Genomic DNA, 24,110 nt, shown 5'->3' on the forward strand with positions numbered 1-24,110 from the left:
AATATTAAACAAAAAGCACCACATGTTCTATCGCACCTCAACGGAAAAATTTACTCTTATTTTGAATTTGCCAACAAGGAAGCAAATAAAAGTGAAAGTGTATATCACGATTCGAGTTTCGATGTTAGCCTAGCAGAGAGCTGTGTCGTGTCTTAAAATGCGTTTTTCTTCATTTAATATAAGCATATAGCTACATGTTATAAGTGACATATAGCAAAAAATTTTGTTATCTTGTCATGAGCTGCTCGGTTATGTTTACAAACCTCATCTTCCTTGCGTTGGTTTATGGTGAGTTTTGGATATTTATTCGTGCTCCTGTTGTTTTCAGGTGCTTGCATATTTGCATAGGTAGACTTTATATTATTTTACGTAATAAAAATTTGATGTTTTAAGACGTTAAAATCGATTTAGGGCTCAGAATGGTCTTTTTGCTTTCGGTTTTATTTTCAATGGTGTGTTTTTTGTTAGATTTGGCGCCCCCTGCTGTTTCAGTATATGTGCTCTTGTCACAGGGCTGGAGGGAGCTGATGTGGTCCTGTCCTGCTCTCTGATCGAGGAAGGGGGCGGGATGGGAGGCATGATGGGCGGGGCGATGTTTAAGCGCACTCCCTCTACTCTGGTCTTCAAGGATCTTGTTGGAAATGATGGTCTGTCACCAGAACTCGTGACACCATATAATCCCCCTGAGACCCCTAATGCTGATGATCTCATCTTTGAGATGACCTGTAAGTGGACCTAAACTCAACTACATGTCTAAATTAAAAACATATAATATCTTTCTTTCTCTGTTGTTTCTTACCCCACAGTGCCATCCATTCAGATTCCTAATGCAGACTTGCTTCTTCATGCTGATTGTAATGAACAGGAAGTGGTTTGTGAGATCAGCCGTTATGTTCCTCGTGGTGCTGAGATGGATTCACTACCTGCTCATTTCATTGGTTCAGTTCAGCTGGAAGGTGGCGGCATCAGCCTCACTCTTGTGCTGCAGACGCTTCACAATGAGACAGCAAAGTCCGACACAGAACCGCTTATGCAGAGTAAACTCAACCTGCCTCTCAGCCAATCAGGAACATTGCTGACAGAGGGTAATATTGTTATATGATAATATTATTGGTCTGTGTTAATATCTGTCTTTCTATCTATGTATCTACAGTCTGTTCACCCACAAACTTTGCATTTACTACCTATTATTGCATTCTCCCAAGAAACTTTGCTTTCTCTCACCAAAGTATTGAGGTTCCTAAGGAACTTTGTGTCCTCTCCCAAAACATGTTTTCTCTCACTAAATATTGCATTCCCCCAAGAAGCTTTGCACTTTCTCATTAAACATTTTCAGTCTCAGAAAAATATAGCGGAAACTTTGCGTTCTCTTGCAATAGTATTGTCCTTTCACAAAACATTTGTTTTTTGTTTTTTTTACAAACATTTGCATTCTCTCACAAAACATTTGCCTTCTTTAACAAAACATTTACGTTCTCTAACAAAACATTTGCATTACTCACATAACATTTGCGTTCTCTCACATAACATTTGCATTCTCTCACAGAGCATTTGCGTTTTCTCACAAAACATTTGCGTTCTTTAACAAAACATTTACGTTCTCTAACAAAACATTTGCATTACTCACATAACATTTGCGTTCTCTCACAGAGCATTTGCGTTCTCTTACTAAATGTTTGCATGCTCTCACTAAACGTTTGGATTCTCTCAAAAAACATTTGCATTCTCTCACTGAACGTTTGCATTCTCTCAAAAAACATTTTCTTCTCAAAAAACATTAGCTTCTCAAAAAACGTTTGGATTCTCTCAAAAAACATTTGCGTTCTCTCACTAAACGTTTGCGTTTTCTCACTAAACATTTGCGTTCTCTCACTAAACTTTTGCGTTCTCTCACTAAACTTTTGCGTTCTCAAAAACATTTGCGTTCTCTCACTAAACGTTTGCATTCTCTCAAAAAACTTTTGCGTTCTCTCACTAAATTTTTGCGTTCTCTCACTAAACATTTTCGTTCTCTTACTAAACTTGCGTTCTCTCACTAAACATTTGCGTTCTCTCACTAAACTTTTGCGTTCTCAAAAACATTTGCGTTCTCTCACTAAACATTTGCATTCTCTCAAAAAACGTTTGTGTTCTCTCACTAAATTTTTGCGTTCTCTCACTAAACTTTTGCGTTCTTAAAAACATTTGCATTCTCTCACTAAACGTTTGCATTCTCTAAACAAAATGTCTGCGTTCTCAAACAAAACATTTGCTCTCTCAAACTAAACATTTGTTCTGTCACTAAACATTTGCGTTCTCTCACTAAACGTTTGCGTTCTCTCACTAAACTTTTGCGTTCTCAAACAAAACATTTGCGTTCTCAAACTAAATGTTTGTTCTCTCACTTAATATTTGCGTTCTCTCACTAAACGTTTGCATTCCCTCAAAAAACGTTTGTGTTCTTTCACAAAACAGTTGCGTTCTCTCAAAAAAATTGCATTTTCTCGAAAAAGGTTTGCGTTCTCTCACTAAACGTTTGCGTTCTCAAAAACATTTGCGTTCTCTCACTAAACATTTGCATTCTCTCAAAAAACGTTTGTGTTCTCTCGCTAAATTTTTGCGTTCTCTCACTAAACATTTTCGTTCTCTCACTAAACTTTTGCGTTCTTAAAAACATTTGCGTTCTCTCACTAAACATTTGCATTCTCTAAACAAAATGTGTGTTCAAAAACAAAACTGTGTTCTCAAACAAAACATTTGCTCTCTCAAAGTAAACATTTGTTCTGTCACTAAACATTTGCGTTCTCTCACTAAACGTTTGCGTTCTCTCACTAAACTTTTGCGTTCTCAAAAACATTTGCGTTCTCTCACTAAACGTTTGCATTCTCTCAAAAAACTTTTGCGTTCTCTCACTAAATTTTTGCGTTCTCTCACTAAACATTTTCGTTCTCTTACTAAACTTGCGTTCTCTCACTAAACATTTGCGTTCTCTCACTAAACTTTTGCGTTCTCAAAAACATTTGCGTTCTCTCACTAAACATTTGCATTCTCTCAAAAAACGTTTGTGTTCTCTCACTAAATTTTTGCGTTCTCTCACTAAACTTTTGCGTTCTTAAAAACATTTGCATTCTCTCACTAAACATTTGCATTCTCTCAAAAAACGTTTGTGTTCTCTCACTAAATTTTTGCGTTCTCTCACTAAACTTTTGCGTTCTTAAAAACATTTGCATTCTCTCACTAAACGTTTGCATTCTCTAAACAAAATGTCTGCGTTCTCAAACAAAACATTTGCTCTCTCAAACTAAACATTTGTTCTGTCACTAAACATTTGCGTTCTCTCACTAAACGTTTGCGTTCTCTCACTAAACTTTTGCGTTCTCAAACAAAACATTTGCGTTCTCAAACTAAATGTTTGTTCTCTCACTTAATATTTGCGTTCTCTCACTAAACGTTTGCATTCCCTCAAAAAACGTTTGTGTTCTTTCACAAAACAGTTGCGTTCTCTCAAAAAAATTGCATTTTCTCGAAAAAGGTTTGCGTTCTCTCACTAAACGTTTGCGTTCTCAAAAACATTTGCGTTCTCTCACTAAACATTTGCATTCTCTCAAAAAACGTTTGTGTTCTCTCACTAAATTTTTGCGTTCTCTCACTAAACATTTTCGTTCTCTCACTAAACTTTTGCGTTCTTAAAAACATTTGCGTTCTCTCACTAAACATTTGCATTCTCTAAACAAAATGTGTGTTCAAAAACAAAACTGTGTTCTCAAACAAAACATTTGCTCTCTCAAAGTAAACATTTGTTCTGTCACTAAACATTTGCGTTCTCTCACTAAACGTTTGCGTTCTCTCACTAAACTTTTGCGTTCTCAAAAACATTTGCGTTCTCTCACTAAACGTTTGCATTCTCTCAAAAAACTTTTGCGTTCTCTCACTAAATTTTTGCGTTCTCTCACTAAACATTTTCGTTCTCTTACTAAACTTGCGTTCTCTCACTAAACATTTGCGTTCTCTCACTAAACTTTTGCGTTCTCTCACTAAACATTTTCGTTCTCTTACTAAACTTGCGTTCTCTCACTAAACATTTGCGTTCTCTCACTAAACTTTTGTGTTCTCTCACTAAACATTTGCGTTCTCAAACAAAACATTTGCGTTCTCAAACTAAATGTTTGTTCTCTCACTTAATATTTGCGTTCTCTCACTAAACGTTTGCATTCCCTCAAAAAACGTTTGCGTTCTTTCACAAAACAGTTGCGTTCTCTCAAAAAAATTGCATTTTCTCGAAAAAGGTTTGCGTTCTCTCACTAAATGTTTGCATTCTCTAACAAAACATTTGCGTTCTCTCACTAAATGTTTGCGTTCTCTAACAAAATGTTTGCGCTCTTACTAAATGTTTGCATTCTCTAACAAAACGTTTGCATTCTCTCACTAAATGTTTGCGTTCTCAAACTAAACGTTTGCATTCTCTCACTAAATGTTTGCGTTCTCAAACTAAACGTTTGTGTTCTCTCTAAACGTTTGCGTTCTCAAACTAAACATTTGTTCTCACTAAATATTTGTGTTCTCTCACTAAACTTTTGCGTTCTCTCACTAAACTTTTGCGTTCTTTCACTAAATGTTTGCGTTCTCTCACCAAACATTTGCATTCTCAAAAACATGTGTTCTCACTAAACGTTTGCATTCCCTCAAAAAACGTTTGTGTTCTTTCACAAAATGTTTGCGCTCTCACTAAATGTTTGCATTCTCTAACAAAACGTTTGCATTCTCTCACTAAATTTTTGCGTTCTCAAACTAAACGTTTGTTCTCTCACTAAATATTTGCGTTCTCTAACAAAACTTTCCATTCTCTCATAAAACATTTGCTTTCTCTCAAAATGTTTTCACTGTTAAACAAAGCATTTGCTTCCTCTCAAAAAAACACGTTTGCGTTCTCTCACTAAACTTTTGCGTTCTCTTAAAAAACATTTGCGTTCTCAAACAAAGCGTTTGTGTTCTTTCACTAAACGCTTGCATTCTCTAACAAAATGTTTGCATTCCCACTAAATGTTTGCATTCTCAAACAAAACGTTTGTGTTCTCTCTAAACGTTTGCGTTCTCAAACTAAACGTTTGTTCTCTCACTAAATATTTGCGTTCTCTAACAAAACATTTCCATTCTCTCATAAAACATTTGCTTTCTCTCAAAACATTTTCATTGTTAAACAAAGCATGTGCTTTCTCTCAAAAAATTTTTTTGCGTTCTTTCACTAAACGTAGCGTTCTCTTAAAAAACATTTGCGTTCTCAAACAAAGTGTTTGCGTTCTCTCACAAAACATTTGTGTTCTCACCAAACATGCGTTCTCTCACCAAACATTTCTGTTCTCACAAAACATTCACATTCTCACGAAACGTTTCCGTTCTCACAACACATTTGTATTCTCTGAACTAAATGTTCGTGTTCTCAAACAAAACATTAGTTTTCTCTCAAAAAAATATTTGCGTTCTCATGAAACATTTGTGTTCTCTCACAAAACACTTGCGTTCTCTCATTAGTGTTCTGCAAAGTTTCACTCCAATCCTTATTAAACGTTAAAAACTTCAAGGCAGCTGGAGCTGGTTGGAGCTAAACTCCAGGCGTTAACCCTCCAGAAGCAGGATTGGACACCCCTGCTTTAGGTGTTTCAGAAATATGTTTGGGTCATAAATATTCTAAAAACAAATTAAGAAAGCTACTCCATAAAAAGAATAGGTAACAGTGATGGGCACTTTAAAAGCACTGCTTCATGAAACTTTACTTTTTAATCTTTCTTTTCAAATGAGTGGTTCGGAACTTGTATCAAACGTCATGTGTTTTCAACAAAAAAGGCTTTGTTACATCATGCTGTTTCAAATCTTGTTTCAAAATTCTGATGGTGAACATGAACATGTGTCTGATGATTTTGTAATATGTGTTCAGTTCTAATACTAATACCTATGGCTCTATAACACAAAAAAGAATGATCGATTCTCTCTTCTTTACCGTTCTACCCAGTTGTTTTTGTGGTGTTTTCGCGTGTCCCATCCGTCATGGCTCCAATCGGGGGTGATGTCCTGTTAGACTGTGGCTTTAGACAGAAGAACTCCATTCCTGGGCAGGATGTGGCCCTTGAGTGGCGCATACAGCACAGAGGAAATGGCCGTAAAATTCTTGATATGAAAGCGAGTGAAACAGAGAACGATGTGGGACAAGACTGTAAGTAAGAAATATTCATATATTTAAGGGGAAAACATGTTTGGATGCTAAATATCACACTACTACTACTATGCACTACAGTATTTGTGGACCGGGAAGGCACAAGCGCTGAAGCAGATCTTCTGGTGAGGGATGGTAATGCGTCTCTGACTCTAAGGAGGTTAAAGGTCACAGATGAGGGCACATACATCTGCACTGTCGGCTCTGGGGAGTTTCAGACTCAACAGATCGTGCAGCTACACATCACACGTGAGTCACTGGCATATAGAAGGGTCAAAATGCCCTTTAATATTCTATATAAAGGTGTTTTAATAATTTGTTCACGTCTATACATTTTTACATTTACAGTTTTTCTTGATTGCTTTGATGCAGCCGTCAACTCAAACTCCACATTTTCAAAACACTTAACACACAGGCCTAAACAGTGGCCTCATGGGCAAAATGACACATTTTGTTTGCAAAAGCGCCAAAACATTTAAAATATGCAACAAAAGCAAATTTTACCTTCAAACAACACAACTTGCAAACAAGTATATGAGCTCTTTCAGTCAATCATTACACAATGGACAACAAAATACAAAATACAGAACTCAGTGTGAATCAGCGCACCATTGCTTGTCATTGTAGCCTGTTGCCAGTGCCATTTGTTGTCCTTCTATATAGGCTGTCAAATTCGCCTTTTTGCAAAGAATTGGATCCAGAATAAGAAATGCTTTGATGCATTTTTTCTTGATTCCATTACATTAAATTTTTTTCAAACCGTGTCTGAAACCTGAAGTACTGTAAATATTACAGAGAATACATGTAAACCAAAATACAGTAAAATCTATTGGAGTATAAGAAATTAAGAAAAAAATAAATAAAATCTATTACAGTGAAGTATAAGCAATCGCTGCTTCCCTGATTTCACACAGCCTTATGGCATTGTTTGCCACAACCATGTTTACAACGGCCGCCTCCTGCTCAGCACTAAAAATTTTCCCTCTACCACCAGAGAATGGTAGCCTTTGGATTCTATAAAGAATACATGTAATGGGAATGAGGAAACAGTTACATGAAGTATATCACTGAAGATATTTCTGCATCTACTGTACAGCAACATTACCTGTTCTCCTGTCGAAAAATTCTGACAATGGATGCAACAGTGTTTCTGTTTAGAACAGGTTGGACTCTCTGTCCAGCCTCTCTAAGAGAAAAGCCATGATTGATAATGTGATCAGTAACAGTTGCCTGAATTTCATCTGAAACTTGAGCCCTTCCAACTACACCTCCACCTCGCACACGGACTCCTCTTCCTCGGACCCCTCTACCTCTTACTCTCACTCTCATCTGCGTTAGACCTCCTCCATCCATGCTGGCAAAGAACAACATAGATGTGGCAACTTTTTATAAGGCCTGCAGACTGATTGCTAATTGAAGATTTGTGTGAAGGAGTGTCAAACGGGTGCTTTAGTGATTTCATACTAATCTAGGTAGTTTCTAATAGTTAGGAATAGATGGTTTCTGTTTGGTTACCATAGCTAAAACAATGGAGTTTGGACTGCTTGAATGACATGCGTGTTAACTGTTTTGCAAAAGGGTGGGGGAAATGTGTCAATCCAATGAGAAAGGGTTAACACATTTGCAAGACGTGTCTTCTGCTCTGCTGAGACAGTGATGATGAAAACTGAGTGGATCCTGGTTTCTTTAACCATGTCAAAGCAATCAAGAAAAACTGTAATTTGAAGGTAATTATTCAAATATTCCAATCCATTTCTTTACCTAGAACCTCCTCATATCACACTATCTGAAGAGAAACTGGTATTTCAGGATACGACACCCCAGAAGCTGAGCTGCCATTGTCACCGTTACTATCCTCTGGATGTGCAGGTCAGAATAAGTACAGAACCATATTTTGATCTTGTTTTGGAGTCTGGCTCTTGCCTTCTGTCCTGACAGCCCTGTGCTCCTGTAGGTGGAGTGGTTTTCCCAAGCACCCTCTGAAGAAGAGCCCATCTCTTTGTCAAAAGAATCCTCCCTCTCCAGTCACCGGCAGCACAGTGATGGAACATATTCCCTCTCCTCTTACCTCACCCTACGGCCCGATAGAAACCCACCAGGGACAGTTATCACTTGTAGGGTGTCTCATGCTGCCCTAGAAACACAGAGTGATGCCACTCTGACTGTGGAAAAACCTGAGCCAGGTAAGATTTTTTTTGTGTCAAGTTACCCTTGACGTTTTCACAAATATGCTTTTTTTTATTGAAATTGAATGTTGATCACAGAGCAAACTAATCAATGATAAAACTGTATAATTATTTCATGCAGTGTCAGGAAATCTGATAAATTTCTTAATTTAAATATTCATTAAGTCTGTTGCAAAAGAAAACTGTTGATTTTTTTTTATTTAACAGACACAGCTTTTTGGACAGTAGTCTTAATGGTGTCGATATCAGTGTTCTTTTTGTATCAAGCATTCAGAGGTGCAGGTGAGTTTAGTTTTTTATTAAATCCACATGTAGCCATATATAATATTAACTATATATACAGTTAAGGTCAAAAGTTTACATACATCTTGCGGAATATGCAAAATGTTAATTATTTTACCAATATAAGAGGGATCATACAAAATGTATGTTAAAACAAACTGCCTGCTGTTAAACTTACCTAAAAATCATTTAGGTCCCACAGTTTGGTTCACTCTTAAAAAGGATGTGTTAAAAACAACACAGCCTGTGTTGTTTCTTAACACACCTTTGTGTCTAGTTAAGGACAACACATTTTGTGTTAGTTTTAACTCAACTAGTGTGTTATTCCAGCTAACACAGAAAATGTGTTGGTTTTTTCTACACACTATTGTGTTATAAATACACAATTTGTGTCAATTATGTGTTATTTTTTACCATATTTTTGTATGCAATAAAGACACTGCAAACTATGTATAGTTTAAACACAATTTATTAAACCTGCTACTAACAATTACATAAAAACTCAAAAAAGTTAAAAAAAAAAAAGAGAGGTAAACAATCAATACAGTCATTTCAACATATAATTGTTCCTTGAGTGAAAAGTTGTTATTGGTTTATAAAGTTTGTACTTTTAAAAAAAAATGTGGTATTTGACAACCTCTTAAGCATTAATCGTTTTATTTAAGTTACATATTTTTATCAGCATACAAGTGATGGTGAGGGTTGTGAGATGAAGTCTCTCGTTTGTCTCTGTCATGTCAGTAACTGCCACAAGCACTTCAGGAGTGTCTTCCAGTCAAAGCTGCAAGAGTAAAATAAAGATACTTTTGTTATTTATAGGCTACACATAGCGAATATTGTAAAATAGCGATAGCTAAAAAGACAAGAAAAGCTTAAGCATCAGAGATTATGTTAGTGTTTATGGCAATTTGCACAATACATGTCACAACGAAGCTGTTCATTTTCAAAGAGAAAGACGCGACGAACTAATGCATTTTCTCATTAGCACTACAACGTGTCAATGATGAATTAAAAGCGATTCTGTTCACAATTAATCTAACAAAAGAAACTATAAAGCTTGTTAAAATAAGCTCCCACCGTCGTGATGTGCCGCAGACGCAGGCGCAGCTCGCATCGGCATTCGTGAGGCAATTTTACCACGTATATATGTGCCAAATGCCCCTCGACCGTCTCCAAACGATCACAAAAGACATTTTAAAAACGTATAATGGCAAATACAAACATTTCTTACCTTCACACATTGAAGTTATGTCCTGACGATGAAAACTTGCAGCACGAGGAAATTAGCTTGTCTCAGTAGAATAACGGCTCATGAAGTGAGGCAAGCAGCAATGTGATTGGCTGATATTTAACACATATTGTGTTGGACACACTGTGTTGGATATTTTCTTTTTTCTTTTTCGTTTTTAACACACATTTAACACAAAGTAACACAAAATGTGCTAAACTAGACAACACAAACAATGTGTAAAAAATTAACACATCCTTTTTGAGAGTGTTTTTCAGCATTTTTGTGTATTTGAACAATTTCTAACAATGACTGTATGATTTTGAGATCCATATTTTCACACTAAGGACAACTGAGGGACTCATATGCAACTATTACAAAAGGTTCAACTGCTCACTGATGCTTCAAAAGGAAAAACCATGCATTAAGAGTCGGGGGTGTAAACTTTTGAACAGAATGAAGATGTGTAATTTTTTCTTATTTTGCCTAAATATCATATTTTTTAAATTAGCACTGCCCTTCAGAAGCTACAGAATATACTTCCATGTTTCCCAGAAGACAAAATAAGTTAAATTTACCCTGATCTTCAGATTCAAAAAGTTTTTATGCATTGTGTTTCTTTCTGGAGCATCAGTGAGTGTTTGAACCTTCTGTAATAGTTGCATATGAGTCCCTCAGTTGTCCTCATTGTGAAAAGATGCTGAAAAACCAAAGAATTTGTGGGACCTCAAGGATTTATTTCTGAAGAACAGCAGGCAGTTTAACTGTTCTGGACAAACAAAGGACTCAAAAACGACAATCATTCAGGTAACAAAACAGTATTAAGAATCAAGTGTATGTACATTTTTATAAATTCAACTGTTATTTTCTCTTGTGGACTAATATGTAAACGCTTTTTATGTGAAATATCTTATTCAGATCAGTATTTAAAAAATAGCATGCATTTTGTATGATTCCCTCATTTTATTTTAGTAAAACAATTAACATTTAGCAGATTCTGCAAGGTGTATGTAAACTTTTGACCTGAACTGTACATAAAAAGTAAATACATCCTTAGTGATCAAAATCTAACAGAAACATAAATAAAATTGTATGGTAGTGTGTACAATATAGTGATGAGACATTATTAAATGTACTATTATAATTTGTCTTTTAAGAGAACTGAGGACCAGTCTTCTGCGTGAACTCTTGGAATGAGCAAACTTGAGTTTTTATTTCATCTGTCCGCAATCTGTCTTCAAAATGGGTTTATATTCATTCATTCATGGAACAGTTTTTAATAGAAGGTGTCAAAAATCAATTCTGCTTAACTTATTCTATAAATGTGAAATGATTTCTCTGTTTTTTTCCTGATGTTCTAATCTATTGGATGTTGTTTATTTGTTGTACATTTCCCTTGTTTTTGCAAAATAAAAAACAACAGAAGGTTTTGTCAATGGTTTTATTGGCTTTATTAAAGTATTGGGGCATATAAGCATGCTGTTTATGCCATTAAAATCTAATACTGGCATCAGAGCTGATGGCATTACTACCCCTCTGTTATGGTATATACTTTCATATTTATACACAATAATTTATCATCATATTTAGTTTGTCTCATTTAATCAAACAAGAGAAAAATAGACAAGTCTAAATTCTCCAACAGAAAAAAATATATAAAAATCACCTGTGCTGACAAAGGAATGTGAACCAACAGTATTAAGGACTGTGAAAAGCAACAGTTGTATATTGCATGGCAGTATAGATTATTGTTTATGCTCTGTTTGCATTGATTATCAGTGACTTCCTGTACGTTTCAGTACATTTTGGCAGCCTTGTAGCATTCACATCTTGTTCCCAGATGAGGCTTTTCCATAGAACAGGAAAATGAGGCTTATAACAGGCAGTTAATAGTAATACATAAACATATCACACCTAAAACAGTCAAACAGTGGGATTATTCTGCCATGCAAGTCAATAGAAACAAATTAACATTTTATTCTTATCACCTTATATGCTTTCTATGTGTAAACGTTCTCACTTTTCCACTTTATTACAGTTTTTGCATTGTATTTTTACAGTTTATTTTCATAACCTGTGTACCTATAGAAAAAAAAAAAGAAAAACAGCTATTCTCATAACTGATCTGTCTACTTGTGCTGTTTTTTAGGAAAAGTCTGAATCTTAAGTACACATACACATCCAGAATAAAATCAGCGGATGATAGCTCATGAATCTGGTCTCAAGAACAGGGTAATGGCAACAGCAATAGTGATAATGGGTTAAGAGGCAAACCTGCGGGTCAGATTATGCCAATATCAATTTATAAAAGTTCTCTGAGAGGTCAGACAAGACAGCTTTGGCAGTACAAAGACAGAAAGGATGTTTACCTGACTTTACTGTCATCTATTACACACACACACACACACACACACACTGATATTCCTATCATTATGGGGACCTTCCACAGGTGTAATAATTTTTCTAATGTACAAACTGTATTTTCTATTCCCTTACCATAAACCTACCCCTCAGAGGAAACCACATGTGTTTTTAGATTCTCAAAACACTTCATTCTGTCTGATTTATAAGCTTGTTTCCTCATGGGGACCTTAAAATGTAAGGGAGAGCCCCTTGTTTCTAGGAAAACTTAAATAAAACTGGTGATATGACCACGCATATTTGAAAAGTAATCCATTTTGCTAACCCTGTGATGCAGAGAGGCCCACAGAATAATTACGTCCGAACAGACTGCATTATTTTATGTATAATCATTTTACTGTGCTAATTAATTTTAAAATCAATTTTTTAAATCATCTTAAATGTTCTTAAATTATGTTTTTATTGTTGTTAGTGTGATTATTATTTTAAATTTTTATGATTTGTTTGCTGTTGTGATTTTAATTCCTTTTTATGTACAGCACTTTGAATTACCATTGTGTATGAAATGTGCTATATAAATAAACTTGCCTTGCCTAAAAGGTTTTTTGCTGCTCAAAGTGATTTTTAAGTTCAAGGACTCACTTGTTGTGTCTAAACAATTACAGACAAATCTGAAAAAATATCACATATGTATTTGTGCTTTAGGAAGTTATAATATGAGGCTATACACTCTAAAAAAAAATAAAGGTGCTTCACGACGCCATAGAAGAACCTTTTTTGTTTAAATCATTCCATAAAGAACCTTTAACATTTGAAGAACCTTTTTGTTTCACAAATGGTTCTTTGTGGCGAAAGAAGCTTCTTCAGATTATAAAAAGGTTAGAAAGAGATGGTTCTTTAAAGAACCTTTGGCTGAATGGTTCTTCGTGGAACCAAAAATGGTTCTTCTATGGCATCACTGTGAAGAACCTTTTAAAGCACTTTTATTTTTAAGAGTGTATGATGCTAGTTCTAAACTGCTGGATGATACAAGCTTTTTTAAAATGGTAGAAGTGGGGTAAATTTGCTTTAAATATGTTGTAAATAAAAACTGGCTCAACTCACCCTGCTCTTCTCTATTTGTGGGATATTTGGTCCCCATACTATAGTGAACACCAGTACACACACACACACACACACACACACACACACACACACACACACACACACACACACATTCTTACACTACCGTTTGAAAGTTTGTTTTAAAATATTTTTCTTATGCTCACAAAGGCTGCATTTATTTGATCAAAATACAAACAGTAATATTGTGAAATATTATTACAATTTAACATAACTGTTTTCTAATTTAATAGAAGGCTAAATTTAAGCAACAGATCAGCATATTAGACTTGTTTCTAAGGATCAAGTGACCCATTTTTCTTAGCATTAATTTGATCAAAAATACAGTAAAACAGTAATATTTAGGGCCCTATTAAATCCATTTTATTTATTTATTTTTCATTTTTCTATACTTCTAGGTTTAATGGTTAAATCTTATTAAACAAAAATTTAACAGCATTTTATTAAAAGTTTAACAAAAATGTAATTTTTAGGGCCCTTTTTAAGGACGATTTCTCAAACTTAGTTTTATTTTTACCAATTCTGTGTTTTCCGTTATTTTCTGGATTACATTTTAACGGTTTCATTAAATTTTAATAATCAAAGGCATACCTAAATAACTAATTTATTATTATTTTATTTTGTTCTGAAATACTGTTTTATGTTCCTTAAAAACTATGTTTTATTAATAATTGTTATTAGTAATAGAACTATCATTACCTTAGATAATATTTTTCTGTCACAGTTTCTTCAAGTAAAACCAAACTTTTATTTTGACAGGTTGCTGTCAAAAAGTTACATTTTCAGCATCATTATTCCAGTCTTCAGTGTCACATGATCCTTCAGAAATCACAATATGCTGATTTACTGCTCAAGAAACAGTTTTTCTTAATATTTTTGTGGAAACCAAAATACATTTTTTCAGGATTATTTGATGAATAGAAAGTGAAACTGATTTTTTTTTATTAGAAATCATTCATAGCATTATAAATGTCTGACACTTTCACTATTGATCCAATAAATGCATCCTTAATAAATAAAAGTATTATTTTCTTTAAAAAAGAATTCTAACCCTAAACTTTTAAATAGCATTGTATGGATTCCTTCCATGAGTGCTCTCTCTCACTTTCATCTCTCTACCTTGTTTCACAAGTGTCACCACATTTTTGTCTTCCTGGCCTCTCCCACTTATTCTTAGTCTGTTTTTCTTCTGCTCTCTCTGTGCATTCATGTATGAATGTCTACATGTCTGCAGAACATTTAAATAATGCAGGAGATTTCGAGAGGGAGGGAAAGAGAGAGAAACTGAAATGCACGCATTCTGGTAGAGGAGAAAGGAGCATAGATATCTGCATACTACTGTCACAACAAGGTGGAAAATTATTAAATGGAGAGACCTCAAGATTGAAGCGAGAAGGATGTTGAAAATTCCTGGAGCTCTTGGTTGTGTTTTCTTCATTCACTCATTCATTTTTTCATTCCTTGCAGGTGGATCGGCTCAAGAGAAGAAATACACTAGATAGAGAAAGGGGAAAAGAGTGAGAAAGATGGTCGATATTCTACTGCAAAGTGTGTTTCTGTCAGGTTCAGCATATACCTCAAAGTGCACTGCTACACACAACTGCACTTAATGAATAATTGACTGTAATGAGTGTAATGATAAATTATTGAACTTGTGCAGTGTAGGTCCAGTCTGGCCACTAAACACACAAACTCACATAAGTGGCTGGTCTGAGAACCAGCAGTGATACCAATAATAAAACTAAACAACACTAAAAGAAGCCTGAGCATCATAGGAATTGTCTCAGAATGGTTATGCATTTATAGGTATGGACGCCAACAGCAAGTGCATGCTTCATCAAAACTATCTACAGTCAAGCCCGAAATTCTTCATACCCCTGGCAAATTCCGACTTAAATTTCCTTTTTTTCAACCAGCAATTTTTTTTATTAGAAATGACAGACATCTCCCAGAATCAAACGCTTCCTATAATTGCTGACCAGCTGTTTGCATGTCTCCACTGGTATTTTTGCCCATTCATCTTTAGCGATGAGCTCCAACTCTTTCAGGTTGGAGGGTCTCCTTGCCATCACCCTGATCTTTAGCTCCCTCCACAGATTCTTAATTGGATTTAAGTCAGGACTCTGGCTGGGCCTCTGCAAAACATTAATGTTTTTGTCTGCTAACCATTTCTTCACCACTTTTGCTGTGTGTTTTGGGTCGTTGTCGTGCTGAAATGTCCACTGGTGGCCAAGGCCAAGTTTCTCTGCAGACTGCCTGATGTTGTTGTTAAGAATTTTGATGTATTGCTCCTTTTCAATGGTGCTGTTCACTGTGATTAGGTTCCCTGGTCCACCGACTGAAAACACCCCCAAAACATTAGGTTCCCACCACCATGTTTGACAGTGGGGATGGTGTTCTTAGGGTTGAAGGCTTCTCCTTTTTTACGCTAAATGAAGGTTACATCATTGAGGCCAATCAATTAAATTTTTGTTTCATCTGACCATAAAACAGAAGACCAGAAGTCTTCGTCTTTGTCCAGATGAGCATTTGCAAAGGCCAAGTGGGCTTTTGTGTGCCTTATCTGGAGAAATGGTGTCCTCCTTGGTCTGCATCCATGGAACCCAGTGGTGTGCAGTGTCTGTTGGACTGTCTGCCTTGAGATGTTGCCACCAGCAGAGCCTAGATTCATCAGGATGGCCTTGGTGATGATCCTTAGATTCTTTTTTTACCTCTCTCACTATCCTCCTGGCCAGCACAGGTGTCACTTTTGGCCTCCGACCACGTCCTCTGAGATTTTTCACAGTGCGGAACGTCTTGTATTTTTTAATCATACTTTGCACTGTAGCCACTGGAACTGCAAAACATTTAGATATGGTCTTATAGCCCTTTCCTGACTTGTGAGCAGCCACAATGTGCAGCCACAGGTCCATGACTGTCCACAAACCAACAGCAGAGAGCTTCTGTTTTTCACCTGTTGAGTTGATTAAAACAGCTGTTCCCAATGAATCAGGGTAATAAGGATGCTTTAGAACAGCTTGGACTATTTGGAATGGTAAAGAACTTTGGATTTTCCCATAGACTGTGACAGTTTGCAAAGGGTATGAATAATTTTGGACATGCCACTTTTTGTTTAAATGTAAATAAAAGCTGAGAAATATTTTTTCCCACAATGATGCCTCTTGTACATCGTCTTATTATCTTTTGGGAGAAGCCTGTGTCATTTCCGGTCGAAAAAAAAAAAAAACTTGCTGGTTGAATAAAAGTAACTTTAAGTCAGAATTTGCCAGTGGTATTAATAATTTCGGGCTTGACTACTTTTGTTGGTAATGAGAAAATGATATGCAAATAATGGTATTAGATAACCAATAGAGAGTAAATAAATGCTTGAAAACAATGAAAGAAACTCTAAAATCTCCATATAAATGCAGAAATAAGATCAGAAATTCAGCTTAAAGAATCGCAAGTGGTTTCGTTTTTAAGGTAGGGTTAATAATAGGTAATTGTACCTTTATAATTATTTAATAATGCAATATAATAATATATAATTGCCTTTGTAACAATTACAACTGATGTGTAACCTAGTGTAATTAGATAGTAGGAAATAATGGCAAAGTTGTCTGATGATAATGTGCTCTGCACAACAACACATGCTTCAAAGGAGCTGTTCAAATGTTTCAAAACTCACAGAAAATGATTCCAATGAAGATGACTCCGATGACACCCATAATAATCATCATCTGAGGGAGGAAAAAAGGATGGAATCTGTTACAATTGCACAATTTATCACTCACACTACATTACAATTACATTACATAAATTATCCAACATCCTGATTATCAGGAATCATTAGACTGTTCAAGAAAATGACAACAAATGCAACAACAACAACATAAGTCTATAGGATTATGGAATTTGCTAATTTTATCAGATTCCTGTCTAAAATCACAAGTCTGATTGTTTATAAATGTAACCATAAAAAATGTAGGCCTACAGTCTAGGCCTATCAAAATTTTTTCATACACCTTCAACATTTCTCACACTATCACAGTTTATTCACTATAGTTTAGAAAATGGTAGTAAACTATGACAAGAACTCAGAACTGCATCTTGATAATGTTTTGGTTTGACTGTACATGCAAGGTCCAGACTTTAGGTTGAAATCTGGAGAACTGATTTTAATATGGTAATATGTGTGTAAATAGAGACACCTATTGGTAGATGAAAGCATAATTAATACGTATATAAATATTTAACACAAATAAACATGCAGAATGTACAAAATTTTGTGGATAACAAGTGTTTGTTCAATTTGTTCAAATCAAGTGGCAGTATAAGCAAAATTAATGGAATTGTATTGATCATTTTAGATGTCTCCCTAATTAAACACACCTGATTCAACTCAACAGTAAAATAGTAAAGACTCCAAAATAAGAGAGACATCAAAAACATGCAGTGTTCTCTTGGACCAGGATTATTTTTGACAACCTACTTTTTCATCTCATAGCACATTTTAAAAATGCAATCTTAAGAAATCCTTAAACAGCAATCTGACAAGCATCCTTAATAAGGTATACTGTTGATTCAGATCACAAGTGCCATATGTGACCCTGGACCACAAAACCAGTCATAAGTAGGACGGGTATATTTGTAGCAAAAATACATTGTATGCGTTAAAATCTTTCATTTTTCCTTTATGCCAAAAATCATTAGGATATTAAGTAAAGATCATGTTCCTTGAAGATATTTTGTACATTTCCTACCGTAAATATATTAAAACCTAATTTCTGATTGGTAATATGCATTGCTAAGAACTTCATTTGGGCAATTTTCTCAATATTTTAATTTTTTTGCACCCTCAGATTTCAGATTTTCAAATAGTTGTATCTCGGCCAAATATTGACCTATCCTAACAAACAATACATCAGTGGAAAGCTTTTTTTATTCAGCCTTCAGATTATGTATAAGTCTTATGACAAAACCCTATATGGTTTTGTGGTCCATGGTCACATATAGTAGTAATACAAATCACACTGGTATTTTGTCAAAAGCCAAAGGCTCCAGTTTACACTAATTAAGACTAGCAGTTGTACAGAACAAAATCACTGAGCAGAGCATAAGCAATAAGCACTGACCTATTTACTCCTGCATGTTCACACTATATGGAGCTCTGAGTACATCAGTGTTATTCTAATATTAGTTATAAACTATTACAGTATTAATTTATATTTTGAATTAGTTTTTTGTTTTAAAGGAGACCTATTATGGCCCTTTTTACAAGATGTAATATAAGTCTCAGGTGTCCCCAAAATGTGTATGTGAAGTTAAAGCTCAAAATACCCCACAGATTATTTATTATATAATTTTGAAAATGCCTGTTTTGAGTGGAAGCAGAAATATGCTGTTTTTCGTGCATGCCTCTTTAAATGCAAATGAGCTGCTGCTCCCTGCCCCCTTTTCCAGAATAGCTTGTGCCAAATGTATGTTTGGTTTTAATTATCATGTCTTTCGCAATAAAATCATGTGTTTTAAAGCCAACTTCTGATATACGGTTTTCTGATCGCACACATCTGAAGCACATGCACAGAAAGCTAGGGCTGTTCGATTCAGAAATTTTTGGAATCGATTCTGATTCCTGGTTCTGGAATTCAATTCCAATAATCGATTCCTCACTGTTGTTTTCTATTCTTTTTTGATTCTTGTTTTTTAGATTGGAGGAAGCTAATTTAGCAATGACTAAAGTTTGTAGAAAGCAGCCTTCTCATAATATGAAGCTTCATTCGTAATTTTTTTTTTTTTTTTCTGTAGCTCTGACTGATTTTAAATTGTATTTTTGTCTGCATTGCCCATGAAATTAGTCATAACCCACAGCTCAGCAGTGGACATGCCTTTATTGCATGAATAAAACAAGATAGCATTTATTTACAATGCAAATAATGTCAAGACCCTCAATCACGCCATGATCTATTCTGTTGTACAGTGCTCAAAATTGTGGACAACATGAACCAGTTCCACCGTAAAATAACTCCTGAATCGTTTTTTGAATTGGTTCAATAAAACGATCTATCCGAACGAACCTTTTCCTGGAAACGAATCAGACTTTTAATAACTATCAGCGAGCAAGAGGCAAATTAATGGGTGCTTCTCAAATGAAAGGCTGCATCCTCAAACTTGGACAAGCTCGGTAATGACAAAATGAAATGGTAATGATAAAATCAGTTTATTTTCGCGAATCGACGTTCAGCGATGTTTGATAACTAGCAGCTGAGATATGCAGCCTTCGTGGGATGCTAAACTAAGTTCTCTTTCATGTCTTATTGCACTTAAACTGTAAATACACACAAGTTTATGTTAAAAACAGACAGGGGTTACAAAAACAGTCGATTATGTCTGTGAAGGTAAACAGCTGGGAAAGAAATTGCATGTTTATATTAGATCTGTGTGGCAGCAGCGTAATATACAGTAAAGAAATCAATAAATCCACTGCTCTCTTGTCTCCTCTGAAGCTGGGACTCTAAATAGTATTCTATGCTCATCTGTGCTGCCAAAGACAGAATAATTATCATGCTTCGCTCAAACTTTCACCATGGTGTTAGAACTGGTACAAAATGAAGGTGCCATGGATGGAAATGTAGATTAAGGGGCAGTAATATAATAACAAGATCCCCTTTCTACATCACGAGGGGAGTGAAATCTGAGCGGCTTGTTTTTTTCACAAGCTTGCAGAGAAAGGCTTACCAAAACAAAGTCACTGGGTTGTTTTTTTTTTTTCAAGTTTTCTGGGTTGGTAGATGCATCAGGGACCCAATTATAGGCACAATATGTATGTTTTTGCAGCTAGATGCCACCTCTTCAAAAACAAACGACGGAACAAAGAAGTAGTTCGATGACACCGTTGTTGTCTTCCTCCCCACTGCCGACGCAATCTGTCAGGACTCGGACAGATATCATGTCCATGGATGAACTAATGTATTAAAGACTTATTAAGGTCACTGTAGTATAAAGCAGCGGTTCCCAATTCCAGTCCTCGCGCCCCACCACTCTGCACATTTTGCATGTCTCTCTTAGTTAACACACCTGATTCAGATAACCAGCTCATTAGAAGTGAGGTCCGTGCAGGAACTGCGATCCGATTGACATGGTCCCTGCAAAGTGTTCATTGCTCCCTGCTCCCTAAGCGGGGGAAATCTGTTTACTATACTTCGAAACATTCATTCACATATTTGCGCTACGCCACCGCATGTAGCGTCTTCACACACAGATGAAACTTACTAGAGAAGTGTGGCATAAGTGCATCTGTAAATAAATGCTAGGGCTGCAACGATTAATCAAACGATGTTGTGAGGCGCGAATTCGATTTTGAGCGCGATTTGGCGTGGCTTGTCAGTGATTTACGGCAGGGTGTTTGAATTGCCACTCCAGCTGAACGCACGTGATGGGGATTTACTACTAATCAAAGTACCGGCTTCATTGACTAAACGCGCCTCACAACATCGTTCGATTAATCGTTGCAGCCCTAATAAATGCATTTTAAATTTACGTCTCGCACGCTTTAATGACCTTCAAATGGAACACATACGCTCGCTTCGAACTAATGAATAATGGCGGAATATCCTGTGATGTCCACTTCGAAGGGCAGTAACGTTGGAATAGAACAAACGTCGGAAGCGATGCGTGAAACACACAAAATGTGCAGAGCGGTGGGTCGCGAGGACTGGAATTGGGAACCGCTGGTATAAAGCATGGTGGGGCTGAAAGTCGTGGAAGTGAAATAAGGACGCTGGAGCGATTGCTAATGAAGGATGAGAGCGATATACAGCTCGAAAGCAGTGGAGCTTTCATTATGCCACAGTCGACCGCTTCCGCTTCTTCCGGTCATGCATATTTAGAAAAAGCAGCACTGTTTAGTCATACTAGATACATTTGAGTGTGTTGAAAGTTCTGTTGTAATGCTACTCTGTGAGTTCATCACCTGTCTAATAAAATGCATAACATATTAAAGTGTCTTTCCATGTTTTCTACAAGATAAAACCAGAAAATCTGTTTTTCTTTAAAGGGTGTTTGAACATTAATGTGTGTTGGCAGTTTGTGTACACAACCACCCTACAATGATAAAAATCCACCCAGTGGTATTGTTTTAGTCTTTAAAAGTAATATCCCCTTTTCAAAATCAGGTCATTCTCAGCTTCTTGTCTATGTGACGGCACACCAACAGAGGCCGCTCCCACAATAGTTGATTGACATGAGCCTTAGACCCGCCCTCACTGAGCTGAAACAGTCTGACTCCGATCGACATTGTGTCGACTCAGGTGCAGAGGAAGACAAGAATGTCTCAGATTGAGCGATTGAGGTGTTCTGTTGTTGGATGTAATAATAAACATAGCAGTCGTCATTTGCTCCCAACATCTGAGTCGCTGAAGACGCAGAGGATTAACGTTACTTTCGGTTTGGAAAGGAAAGCGCAGATCCCGATCTGCATATGCGTCTATGTTATCATTCCTGATGCAGCTTCATCCACAGCAGAAGTGAGTATAAGGGTTTTTTTTATGCATGGCCTTTCTGAATAATGTGCTTGTTGGCAAGTTTCGCCGCTAAACGCAGCTCAACGTGACTAAATGTGGCTAAAGTAAACATTATGACTCATCATACCAGGCAGAGAGAGGTGGGGCGAGCAGAGCACATTTGCATTTAAAGGGACCGTGCTATGAAATGAGTTGAGTTTTTGCAGAGCTGATTTTGACAATGTAAAAGGGTGTATTTTACACTACTATTGAGAATTTTTAACCAAAGTATATTGTAGACTTTTCATTAAGACCCTAAATAATCATATGAACTTGTAAAAAATGGGCATCTGATGACTCCTTTAAGTATTTCTATGTAGCCTTATTTCAGTTTTAGTATTTTAGTTCATCAACTTTATAGCTTAATTATTACAGATAGTTTTTAAATGTATGTTTTTCATTATATATTTTATGTTAGAATTATTTCAATATTGAAGTTTTAGATCTAACAATGAAAACACTAGAGTACATATAATTTCCTGTTAAATTTGGTGTGTTCTACCTCTTTCACGTTTTCACTGTAAGTCCCCTTGCTTAATTATTAATTACAATCATGAAGTATTAATATTCTGTAAGAGTGCTGAGCTGATTTCATGCAGTCACGATGACTCACCTTGCAATTCTTCCACCAGTATTTGTTCTTCAGTTTGGCAGCACAGCTTTCGAACTGTGACGCTCCGGCCTGCAGAGCATCTGCCCTGTCGTCCAGCTCAGAAAGCTTCTGGTCTCTCTCCAGAACCTTATCCACATTCACACGCATGATATCTACCACCTGCAGGCCACAACCAAAGAAAGACATCAGACAAGACAGTGAATACTTGTGTTGCAATAGCATTGATTTGTATTTTACTTATTCAATGATGTATGTGCAAAACTACACAACCTATCCACTATGCATATATAATGCTTTCATTTTTTGTGCATTAACTTTTACACACTCACCTCCTCCACTTGTGCTTGTGTCTGCTGCAGTCGGCGGTTGCTGGTGGTGTTTGGAGGAGCAGGAGGACCACCTCCTCCAGGGGCACCTGGGGCTCCAGGAGCACCTGCTGGGTTGGCATCATCTGGAGCAGACCTGAACATCCAAAGAGAACCATGACACATAAAGTTGCTGACTGGTGCACAAGTTATGGTTTGATGTTCTAGTTACAGTATGTCAAACACAGAGGCTTCTGAAAAGAGTTAACTACTATATTAATTATTAATTTTTAAGTTGGAATTGTCGGAGTGGTCGACCAATATGGGTTTTTCAGTCTCTAATACCAGTCATGTACACATATGATTTACAAGCATTTTCATTTATTTTAAAATCCTTATTAACTTCTATACCAAGGAGGTCAAGCTTATGTTTTGGTCTATTAAAAACATGTAATCATGATTGTCACTGATGCTAGAGAGTCCTCATTGTATATAGGCATAATCATATTCTTGCATGACCTGCATGACAACAAATCACATTTCTGGGAAATTAAGATTGAAAACGGTTTACAAAGTTACAGTATGTAAGGGTGAAAAAGCACAAGTTAATTTATATTGCATAGGCTTATAACTGTAACAAAAATGGCATAATATGAAGTCTGCACAAATACTTACATTGTCGTGCAGCTGTTTCAGAGTGCCTCACTGAAGGGAGAAAAGTCAAAAGGTGATGCACTTAAAATTAAATTTGCGTAGAAACGGTCAAATTAGGATGAAAGGACTAAGATGTGAGGTTGAAGCGGATCCCCGCGCGAGTCATCAGTGAGAGTGGCGCCTTACCGAGCGGTCGCGTGCTTGGACGCACGAGCGCTTGTATAAATGTTCAATTTCGCCTTGAGGGAACTCCTGTAACGGATTTTATGATTACCGGATTCCAATCTAAAACGTTAAAAATTAAAACGTGAATCAGAGAAACTTAACGTAATTTTGTGTATTGTCGCTGGATTGCTCGGCCACGCGGTTTCTCAGCGTGAGTTGTGTTGGTTTGTAGGTTAGTGCAGTAGATGTGTGCGCGCTGCGCTCCTGCACTGCGTCGCTGCTGTAGCTGAACCTATGAGCTGAACTCATGAGGATGAGGAGGATGATGATGCGCAGCATGTTTCCACAGCCCCATCCTCTCTCTCTCTCTCTCTCTCTCTCTCTGTACTGCGGTACATCAATGAGTTTAGAGTGCTGACTCGGCTTGTTTTCTCATAAGAGACTTTCCTTCTCTGTGATTTCTCCAC

At 36.4% G+C, this 24,110-nt stretch overlaps 2 protein-coding genes across 2 annotated transcripts; one reads left to right on the plus strand and one right to left on the minus strand.

Annotated features, from left to right (window-relative positions):
- Window positions 1-236: 236 nt before the first annotated feature.
- LOC141343248 (tapasin-related protein-like) lies at window positions 237-11,314 on the plus strand. The gene is made up of 9 exons (XM_073847844.1): window positions 237-288; window positions 513-725; window positions 807-1,085; window positions 5,987-6,187; window positions 6,269-6,436; window positions 7,953-8,056; window positions 8,142-8,370; window positions 8,581-8,655; window positions 11,041-11,314. Exons 1-9 carry the CDS (start codon window positions 237-239, stop codon window positions 11,046-11,048), a joined length of 1,329 nt encoding a protein of 442 aa, XP_073703945.1. The 3' UTR covers window positions 11,049-11,314.
- A 2,894-nt stretch (window positions 11,315-14,208) lies between these two features.
- LOC141343249 (synaptobrevin-like) lies at window positions 14,209-23,982 on the minus strand. The gene is made up of 5 exons (XM_073847845.1): window positions 23,801-23,982; window positions 22,849-22,981; window positions 22,520-22,678; window positions 17,034-17,085; window positions 14,209-14,860 (listed from the first exon to the last, which is right to left on the minus strand). The coding sequence occupies exons 1-5, from the start codon at window positions 23,980-23,982 to the stop codon at window positions 14,844-14,846; spliced, it is 543 nt and encodes a 180-aa protein (XP_073703946.1). The 3' UTR covers window positions 14,209-14,843.
- Between the last annotated feature and the right edge of the window lie 128 nt (window positions 23,983-24,110).

Source organism: Garra rufa, chromosome 9, assembly GCF_049309525.1.
Source record: "Garra rufa chromosome 9, GarRuf1.0, whole genome shotgun sequence".
NCBI classification, from domain to species: Eukaryota; Metazoa; Chordata; class Actinopteri; order Cypriniformes; family Cyprinidae; genus Garra; species Garra rufa.

Excerpts from the sequence above, each read along its gene's own strand:
- LOC141343248 (XM_073847844.1), top strand. The coding sequence starts at position 237 with ATGAGCTGCTCGGTTATGTTTACAAACCTCATCTTCCTTGCGTTGGTT. Across the intron at positions 8,057-8,141 it reads ACTATCCTCTGGATGTGCAG|GTGGAGTGGTTTTCCCAAGC; the intron begins GTCAGAATAAGT and ends GTGCTCCTGTAG. Across the intron at positions 8,371-8,580 it reads TGTGGAAAAACCTGAGCCAG|ACACAGCTTTTTGGACAGTA; the intron begins GTAAGATTTTTT and ends TTTATTTAACAG.
- LOC141343249 (XM_073847845.1), bottom strand. The coding sequence starts at position 23,982 with ATGCTGCGCATCATCATCCTCCTCATCCTCATGAGTTCAGCTCATAGG. Across the intron at positions 22,679-22,848 it reads CACAAGCACAAGTGGAGGAG|GTGGTAGATATCATGCGTGT; the intron begins GTGAGTGTGTAA and ends TGTGGCCTGCAG. Across the intron at positions 17,086-22,519 it reads ACTGGTGGAAGAATTGCAAG|ATGATGATTATTATGGGTGT; the intron begins GTGAGTCATCGT and ends TTCCTCCCTCAG.